Raw genomic sequence first — 10,337 nt, 5'->3', positions numbered from 1 at the left:
CAATCACCTGGCCATCAGCAGTGCCAAACAGAACCTGAAAATGACACAACAACCCTCAGTCCCACCAGTTGTCAGCCACGGGGCCCTCCTTCAAACGCATCTTGTCATTAACCAGCTACCCTGGAAATACAATGAAAGCAAAGCAGTCATGGATGTGAAAGGGTGCCAGAGTAGGACCCTGCAATCAAAGATGAATGTGAAGAATGAAGTTAAAGCAGCAGAGTCTACAGGTAAGTTTGTAAAATCTGTGAGCAAGTAACGTTTCATGGTGGATGCATTTCATTCACTTTAATGTGAGACATTACACTTAGTTTGAACTTGATCATCACCAAAATGAAAGTGAGCTAGCAGAAAGGCTACCACAGATTATTTAGTATTCTTGGATACTACAAAAACTCCTAAACCTGGTGGCAGAAAAGGTGTGCATCAGTCGTAACAACATCAAAAGAAAAGACACAGCTGACAAAAGTGAAGTTCTAGCAGAGATTTCAAATGGTTCATGAGAAATACGAAGCTGAATAGAGGGACAGGTTACTGAGCTGATGAGTTAGAGAAATTGGAAGAATGCCTTCCAAAAAAGGCAAAAGCAGCATGATCAGGCAGCTGGAAGTAGATTAACACAGGCCAAGGGGAAGGCAATAAGGCAACATGCTGCACATCCAGTAAGAGATGAGAAGAGCTTCCACCCACCATTTCAAACACAAAATGGATAATCCAAGTTTTTTCTTGCACTTAAACAACTCCATAGCCAATCACAGACTGAAGTCAGACTGACTGGAACCAGCCAATTTCTTTTTAAATAAATTCTTCTTGAGGATTTAAGAAAGTTAAGATCCTGAATATTTAATGAATTTTAAGAGAAAAATCAGGAAATAAGGACTAATAAATCCTAAAGCAATAAATGGATTAGCCAAGGCTGTTGCTGCCATCACATAATTCTATATGAGGCAAATACACTTTAAAGCAAGTTTAAAAGCACCCATCAACTTGAAAACTAGCCAGCATTAAAAATGAAGCTCAAAGGAAGGTCAAACCTTATACTTGCTCTTCAGTCAACCATCTATTTCCAGTATATTTAGGGTTCTAACAATTGAATGCCCAGGCCAGAAATTCACCTAGCCTTGGATCTTACCTGTAAGAGTGGTCAAGTGTTTGGAGAAGAGTGAAAGAAAAGGATGCACTGAGCAAGCATCTCCCCCGCATGCTCCTGCAGCTTTCAACAAAAAAAACCCCACAATCCCTCTCTCTGATAACTGATGATTTCATTTGGCAACCTTTAGCTCTTTACATTGAAAGAAACATGAATAATTGTTCCCTACTTACATTGGTCACAATTTTACAGACCTCTATTACGTGACTCCCTGGTCATCTCTTTCCCAAGCTGAAGAATCACAGCCCACTTAGGATCTCCATGTACACTTCTTGTTCAAAGCCTGCAATCAACCCTTGGTGACCTCTGCTGTCAGAGGCCTTCTTTTCTACCTTCCTGCTGAGAGGCTGTGTCAGACTTGCAGCAGGCAATGTGTGTATTATATCACACTTATTCAACAGCAGTCTCCTAGGAAGCCATTGTCAATATTGCACTTTTGAAAGTTTCAGAAAGGAAGCATGGTTTCCTAAGCCTTAGTTAAAAAACCCAACCAAACCCCACCAAACAAAAAAAAAACCCCAACCAACCAAACAAAACCCAAACAACCCAAACAACTACAATCCAAACCAAAAAGAAAAATACTGGAGTTCTTTTTATTATCAACATAATGAAGGTTATAAACTCGAATGGCAATTTAACAGAACTCCCATAAAGTCATTAAAATCTTAAGGAAAACAACAGAGTTGTTTCCCATTATCAAAAATATTTTTAAAAATCAGTATCTGGCTGCCTTACCTGTAATCATTACATGTTATAAATATTTTAGTGTTAAATAGTTGCTGGGTTAAAACAGCAACTGAAGTTTGCTACAAGCCTCAGAATACTATTCTTAGGTGTAAAAGCAAGAATTCAACCTTTGTTCATCTCACGCTATCCTCCCTTGTGATCCATTATTCCATTCTTCTTCCACTTGTATCACCACATCTCCTTTCACACTGTTCATTATTTCCACTGTTTTCACATGCATGATCAGTGCACAGCCACTGTCACTATTCATTTTCAAAACACAGCCACTCACTGATCTCAACAAAACAAACTTTTACAAAGACAAAATCTTACCAGTTGTCACTGCTAGCTTTTCATACCACTCTCAGTCTACTAGGGATTAGTTTCTAACTGGTCTGCAAGAAGTTTTAGAACGGCAAATACCCAGACAGGGGAGCTGAGCCTCTGTTGTTTCTGAAAATAGCAGTCTGACAAGAGTCTGCCTCCTAAAACCCTGCAGAAACATTTTATAATTGGGTAGGAACAAAATCTTTGGATTCATCACTCAACAGTTCAGTCTCATCTCAATCTAAAGCTAATTCTTTTGAGTAACACTGCCCCCAAATAATTTAAAATTATGAAGTCCTTAGTAATTTCCAGTTCAGAACAGCTGCACGTCAGCATCTTAATTCTTGCACTGGAACTTGAGAGAGCTCTTTAGCAACCGAGAAATATCAGAGGGCACACTTCATCTCTTCAGCCAGGCTGTAGGTTTCAAGGAGCAGCTTTAAGTTTCAGGGTTATTGTAGCAATACAACCTTTAAGATGAAAGCATTTATCAGCCTGATAGTCCTGCTGGCTGAACTCCTGCTGAAGCTGTAAAAATGTCTAATGGTGTTATCATCCATAACATTACTCAGGTTATAAATGCCACACTCAAGCTACTTATGTCAGATGAATAAAACTCTCTTGACCTTCAGACAAAAGGTTGAGCCACAGGATACCCCTAAAGGATCTAACAGAGAAATTAAGAAGTTACATTTTAGGTACTTAAATAATTTTATTTTTTTGTGTGTTTGCAGATCTAGGAGGTCAGACAGAATGTTGGAAAAGGGAACAAGTTATAGTGGTTTGTTATCCCTTGAACACAAAAGCTAAGTGATAATAAGAATAATTTAAAAAACCCAAGTACTTATTTTGAAGTGGTTTTTTGGCACCTTGTTCTGTTCTTCTCTTGACTCATCTCTTCTCCTTTCTGCTTGTTATCACAACTGATCTTACATGTATTACCAACTGCAGAACTGCATTTGCAGAATAGGGAAAATCCAATAACCCAATACCTAAAATCACCCAATACCTTCTGAGTGTGAGTCAGCAGCACAACATAAATGCAGTATGTCTTTACCACAATATCACACATGGCCAAGCAGACACTACTGTGAAGCTGCAGCTGATTAAAAGTCACACAAATGCAGGGCTCCTGTAGTGCCCAGATGTTGTGTGCTTTCCAGGGAAACTGTGGTAAACAGCCCTGGGAAAGCACACATGGCTTTCCAAGTGTACCAGGAGATGAAAGGGGGGCTCAGTTCTGAAACACAAGTGTCTTAGTTCTCCATGAAATCCCAGCTTGGGGTGACTTCTATCTATTATAACAAATCTGAATACCTGACAAACACCCTTCTCTGGAATGCACTGACCTCTTTAGTCTATGTGCTAACTTGAGGTGAGTTTCACAACCTAGTTTTGGTAAATTAATAGGTTTTTCAAGCAAGATTTCTGAACTATCATCCATGAAACTTAGCCTTCAATATCACAACCCCCTTAAATGCCCATGATATCAAAGACACTCCAACTAACAATCTGAAATACACCAATTTCTAAAAGACATATGGTAAGCAAAAGATGGGGTATTTTGCTCTGAATGATTCCTCTTATGAAGAGATTAATATTACAACAGCCAAGAAGCTAAAAATTCAGCTCAAGAGGAACAGTTTGGACATGCTGGGTGGCTTTGCTATGTAAATTTCAATAATATTGCACTGAACTCCTCAGTTCTGTAAGATCTGCTGTGATGCTGCAATGCTCTGGACCAGACACAGCACCAGCAGAAAGTGGTTTGGCAGCACCAAGATCCACAAAGCTACAGTGGGGTGACCAAAGAGCTGGTACATTGAAGGTCCAGCTCAGGAAGCCCACTGTTTTGTAGAAGTATTCTTTTCTAACAGCGGTGCTTTTTTGGCACATAACACATTTTGTTGCTATTTAATTTAGCTTAATGTAAGTAAATAGAACTCATCAACAGTAAGAATGCTCAAACTTTATCATAATTGGAATACATATGAGGAGTAGAAGGCAGAATTATTCCCAATCTCAGGTTTTGGTTGTACAAACTGAACAGTCAATAATGTTACAGAAAGATATTGATAAAACAAGATGCCTCCCTTCATGACATTTAGTACTAACACTGAAGGTTTCTAATGTTGCTGGTTAAACAAAACTCCCAGGAAATCTAATCAATACATTTTCAGAACAGGGACTGTCATTCTGCATCAGGGAAACAACCAAACCTTTGACTGAAGCTGAAGTTAAAGCATTAGAAGCTGGATTTGCTATAGCTGCTGGAAGAAATATAAAGCTGTTGGAGGCTACTTTAGGGTAGCACTTTGCCAGTGAGATATTCCAGCATTGTGATGTTGGAAAGCTAAAAAAGGAACAAGCATCTGTTTTACTCCTGCTGGCTTGGGATTTTTAACAGATCCTCTTGACTTTCTACAAAGAACAAACATCTGACAACTCACAAACACAAAACAACTCATAGACTCCATTAATTTCAACAGCACTAAAAATTATTCTAGCAAACCCCATCCTAGTACAATCTGGTTCTTAAAACCCCAAATTTTCACATACAGGCAGAACTTGCCTTGTAGGACTATGCAAGGTGCATGACCAGATTGGATCTTAATTCCTGGACACACTGAAATATTCTGAAAATTAATGTAATCTGTCATTAAATCTTAAGTGCTGTAATCTTCCCTAAGATGTGGCTAAGCTGTCAGGAACTCCACTGAGCTATTTCTCAAGTTACAGATCTCCCTTCTCCCACAGGACAGGTAGCAGCTTTTGGTTTTTAACATTCTCCAGGGCTGTACTTTCAAAGTTTGAAGGACTCTTCTTCTTGGAAACCTTATCCTTTCAGTATTTTGTTTTACTCTTTGCCTTTGTGTGTGTGTTTGGCACACACACCTGCTGAAATCTTGGTGCCATCATAGCAGGCTGTATCACTGCTGCCACTTAAAAACTTGTCCTGCACAGCTCTGCATTCACAGCTGCCTCATTTTATGTTTTGCTTCACTGATCTTCACTTTCTCAGATTTAGACCTGTTTTTATGCTTTCTTCTTCAGTCTCCTCCCCCATCTTCCCCTACAGGAAAAACTAGGCACCTCAGAAAATACACTTTGCAAAAATGCTAATAAGGTCAACCATTTACACTGTCAGAAGAGGCTGAGCAGTTCAAGGAAGCTGAATTACTTCTGTTTGCTCTGATTTAGCCACCTGGACAAACTTCAGTATTTATGATAGGAACAGCCTTCACAGCTGTCACCAAACTGCCATCACACTAACAGAGATAAATCTATTTTGCTGATTCAAAATTAACTGAACTATAAAGTGATAAATACACAAGATGATGGATCAACCTTCTATTTATGCAGGTAGGCTTAGAACAAAGAAAGTGCAGGGAAAATTATTGCCATGAATTATTTTCATTCATTAGTTGAACAAAAGAATGTCAGTCTTGCCAAGGCTTAACTCCAGCATTCTGCAGTCCATCTAGATGTAATATTAGCATTTTGCTTGGGCTTTTCTTGTTTACTGTTTCACCACCACAAAGCAGGAGACAGTGCAGCAAACTCCTCTTAGGATATGTTAAAAAGTGAAAGTTTGTTTTTTCTCAGTGTCATATTTCTGGCTTTCCTTCTTTTTACCTCAAAATACAGGGAGAAATAAAGAAAAGCAGAGTGAGGGAGACAGCTGGTCTCCTGCTGAATACTTTTTTTATTTCCATTAAAAATTCAGCCACTGTAAAACGATTTCTTGAACTGACACAAAAAGAGACATCACTAAAATTCACATACAAGCTCAGGGGGAAAGCACTAGATTTTTCTTGACTGCCTTTATGTCCAAAAATCTTAGAAGACTCTGTTTCCTTTGGATGTGAGCAGTTACCAGCCCCCCACATGGCTGGTACAGCCCAGGATCATTCAGCTACCCACATTTATAAACATACATACAGCGGTGATATTCTCATTTGAGGTCATTAATCCTTTCAAAAGCAGCATTGGCTGAATTACCTACTTTCAGCCTTGTTCATTCTCTCTTTTACCAAGTCCATAGGATCTAGATAACTATTACAAAGCCATCAAATGAGAAGGCAAAGTAAATCCATCAGACATCTTGGTGACGAATCCATTTAATAAATATTGAAATAGCAAATACTGAAATACCAAAAACTGGGGATTCAAACTGCACTGGCTTTATTTCCCTCTAAAATAGTATAATGTAGCTGAATGACTGTAAATGAGATACAGTCTTTCATGCCACTTCAGGAGTCAAAAATATAAGTAGTCTTAAAACCAGGACCTCAACCTATTAACTACTCTGGACATGTGGGGATAGAAGCAATTGTCCAGGCAAAGATGTTTTATGAAATGTTTTATGAAAGCATTCTAGCAAATCACAGAAAGACTGATTATTATACATTCTTGTAATTATACCTGGACTAATTCTGACTCATGTACTCCAGGCATACATATTTCTATATGCTTCTTGACTCTCAAGACATTTTTGAGCAAGCGTCTTAGAGCAATTAGATTTTTAAGTGAAGAGTTGCCCTCCTATATAATGTTCATGGCATTAATGATATGCCTCAGTTTACTTAAAATGTGAAAAAAAATCATATTCGAAGCAGGATCTAAAATGAATAAAAGGCCAACAGCTGAACACCTTCTACAGAGCATCTTCTGTGACAATTAACTTGGACAGGACTCCAAGCCTGAACCACTGAGTTCCCACAGTAGAAATACTCTGGGATATTCTTCGAGCAGTGTTGTTTCCTGATTGCCCACAAAACTGCCAGGAAAGTCTGTCTCTGAAAACACGTATTCTTCACAAATATGCAATTATACATAGCAACTAAAACAACATCTGGTGGGAAAATGCAATTAGTTTTACCAACAAACACTCAATCAGGAAAAGAAGTCAACTGATACACTTGGCAGTCTCCTGCATTATTCCCATGTCAGGTTTTAGTTATTTCCTGAAAGATATGCTGACTGCTGAAGCTAAAATCTCATTCAGAGCTTTAGAAGTCTGAGAGTTTCTGCTGGGGTTTTGTGGTGTGTTTTTTTTCCCTAACTGAAAATAGTATTACTTAGAAACAAGGACAGCACTCTCAAGCAGTGAAAATGCAATACAAAGCAGTTTAGAAGCAATGTCCTTGCTGTTTTGAATTTCATAACATAAAAGCAAGAAGTCCCTGGGTTAAGCTATACACTAATGGAAGTTAGTCCCTCAACTTCTGCCCTCTCCTTCGAGGTCTCGGGTGCTGGCAGAGAGCAGTAACTCAGCATGGTCAGGAAATAGGTGCAATGGGTGAGGTCAAGTGTAACTGAGTCAACATGGAGTCAGGCTGAGTAATAAACTGTTACCGAATGAGGCACTGAAGAAGAATGACTATTCTCTTAAAAAGCAAGGAAAGCAAGGAAGGATTAATTCCTTTTTAGCTTGCCAACAATCACTCAACATCTGAACACTGACAAGAAACTGGATCCTGGACAAAGAACAGAGAGCTCAAGTCGAACACATGCAGGATGAAACACTGATGGGAAAGGTTTTAGAAAATAAAGAGATATTGCTCCTGCTTTCCATTGGTATACTATCTCTTTTTGTCAAATCAATGGAAAGACTATGTGGTATCACTTTCCAAAAATATCACCTTTCCTCTGCTATTACTATGAAACTTGGCCTTGCCTTCCCAGACAAAACCTAGCGCAGAAATCCACAATATCCTCCTCGAGATTCAATCACTCTAATCCCTGTTTTCAGCACCAAGGTTTCAGACTATTAGCAGGCTTGAAGACATCTGACCCCAAGTTCAAGACCCCATTTGGCTCCCGGTCTTCTTACTAAACTTCCAAAAAATTGATGGATTAAGTACCAGTGATGATAAAGTTCAAATCAACCACACTGGCAGCTACTTTTTTTTTGAAGTGAAAAGACCACAAAGCTCTAGATGAACCCAAGGGATCCTGGGGCCAAAGTATTGTCAGTCAAGTGGCTTTGGCAGTGGAATAATGGACTCTTCCTGAAAAATGCTGTAAAACCTTCACAGTTTGGAGAGCTTTCCCTCTGTAAGAATTACACTTCCACTCACGTGCCCTCTCCTGACCAGTTCAAAATCTGAACAAAGCAATTTTCGTACCCTACATATGACTTCTCCTTCGAGAGCACCTTCCTGCAGAAGATTCAATTTTTTTCCCTACACTGCCTAAAACACATCCTAAGTGCATGCTGCTCCCTTGCAGAGGTACACTGCAAGGCCTCATGCTTACTATGTGCCTCAGGGCTGAAGCATAGCACAGAGCTTTTCAAAACCACAAGTTCAAGTAAACTCCCTGAACTAAAGACTTCAGGCTATAGAAGCAAAATCTTCTGTACAGGTGCCAGCAAGGTGAGAGGAGAGGCAAACGACTCCTTTCTTCCTGACACCTCCCACACAGAGACTGATCTTGTTTCTATTTGCACTCATCTTTACTTTGCTGACTCAAACATTGATGCTTCAAAAATGTAAAACAGCACTGGGTATAAAAATGCTAAGTGGACACATTAACTGAATAGCACAAGTTTTCATCTCTCCCTCCATCTCTGGCTTGTCACTGCCATCAACATTCTTCTTTCCTGAGGGAGGCAAAGACGTGTTAGAATGCACAGCATGTCAGCTTCAGATTCCAGTCAACTAAAACAGCAATATTGTGACCTGAGAGTCAAAGGGAAGGAGTTACAAGGCGCACTGTTGAGGCTGATCTGTACATCCTAGTACACCGTGCTTCCAAAGGGATGCAGAAATCCATTCAGGCATTTGCTTTTTGCACTAACAAACATCAAACACCCTGTCTACAAGGACGAGCAAAACATTAAAACAGTTGTATTACTCCTTTCAGACAGAGTCATTAAGAGAAAAATTTCTGTGCAAGACTCATCTGAAACAGCCCTGACACGAAACACTGCAGGAGCTGCTGAGAAAACGAGCCCTGACTCCGTCAGCCCATAAACAACCCCCATGGCACAGCTCTCATGACTGGAACAAATGGCAGCATCTCGTTAGCTCTCCCAGTGCCTTGCCTCTGCAGGCTGCATGAAGAGCATCCAGGGAAAGATTAGGCAAGGCACAGATGAAGCGAGTGGGAAGAAGAAAGCACATTGAAGTATCACCTTATTGCTCTGCTCCTCCAATTACCCGCTCAGTAACTGTGCAGCACAGACCAGGCTTTCTGGCAGGAAAAAATTGTCTGGAATAAACCCACAGATAGATACCATAGCTCCTGAAGCTGTGGATGAGCCCTAGAGGCTCCAAGGAGAACATCCTTGTTGCCTACCCTCCACAAAACTCAAGGCAAAGCCTAAAAAGTTCTCATCTGAGCACAAAAATCTGCAGTGTAGCTGCTCGTTGCTAGTGAAAAAGGAAAGCACAACCAAGAAATGACAACAGTGCACCAAGATAAGTTTTCTCCTTCCTTCTTTTTGGAAGCTGTATTCTCATCAGAATGATGAATAAAAACCTACTTGAGACAAAAAGGCAAAGGAAAAATAATGCTAATACAGCTATACACTGCTATCAGAAAAAAGGGGAGAAAAAAAAGAGATATCTATTATTTAGGAAATAGCACAATACAGCCTTGGAAACAACATAATAAAAAGAGATGGGAGAAAGAAAGGCAAAATACCACTTAAAATTCACATTACTTTTCCCACTAAATCTGTCACTATTATCTACCATCATAAAAATCAAGTCTCCCAAGCAAAGAGCAAAACCAATGTTACTATCTTCCTCCATGTATAAATATATAAAACTCTGCAAAAATATTTAAACATTTTCAGTTTATATAACCCCCCCCCCACATATTTTGTTTACAAAAGGCTGAAATAGCTTAGTAAATATTTACAGACCCCTTAGCACAAGTAAGCAGAAATCATTAATTTTAATAGCAAGTTTGCCACAAAGGTTTGAAATGCTTCTGAAAACAGTCCAAAATATTAGACAGTTAAGCTGGGATGGGTTTTATCTGTTTGTTTTATATAACAAACGGATTTATCTCCAAAGACAACTGAAGTCTCCTTCCCCTGTCCTCTTTCTGCATTTTAATGCTGCTGCTCAATTATGCAGCATGCAATGCTAAAATGCTTATATGTGATTTAACCATTGTC

At 39.4% G+C, this 10,337-nt stretch overlaps 1 protein-coding gene across 2 annotated transcripts in view; it reads right to left on the bottom strand.

Moving 5' to 3' along the window:
- The window catches only part of TULP4 (TUB like protein 4), a 150,093-nt gene that overhangs the window by 38,774 nt on the left and 100,982 nt on the right, over positions 1-10,337 (bottom strand). For both annotated transcript variants that reach the window (XM_063151369.1, XM_063151370.1), the window contains exon 5: positions 1-34. This exon is cut by the window's left edge and continues 147 nt beyond it. In XM_063151369.1, the coding sequence (XP_063007439.1) occupies positions 1-34 (34 nt within the window). The remainder of the gene's footprint in view (positions 35-10,337) is intronic.

The sequence above is a fragment of the Melospiza melodia genome, chromosome 3, assembly GCF_035770615.1.
Source record: "Melospiza melodia melodia isolate bMelMel2 chromosome 3, bMelMel2.pri, whole genome shotgun sequence".
NCBI lineage: Eukaryota > Metazoa > Chordata > Aves > Passeriformes > Passerellidae > Melospiza > Melospiza melodia.
This window is presented reverse-complemented; position numbering and strand designations above follow the sequence as displayed.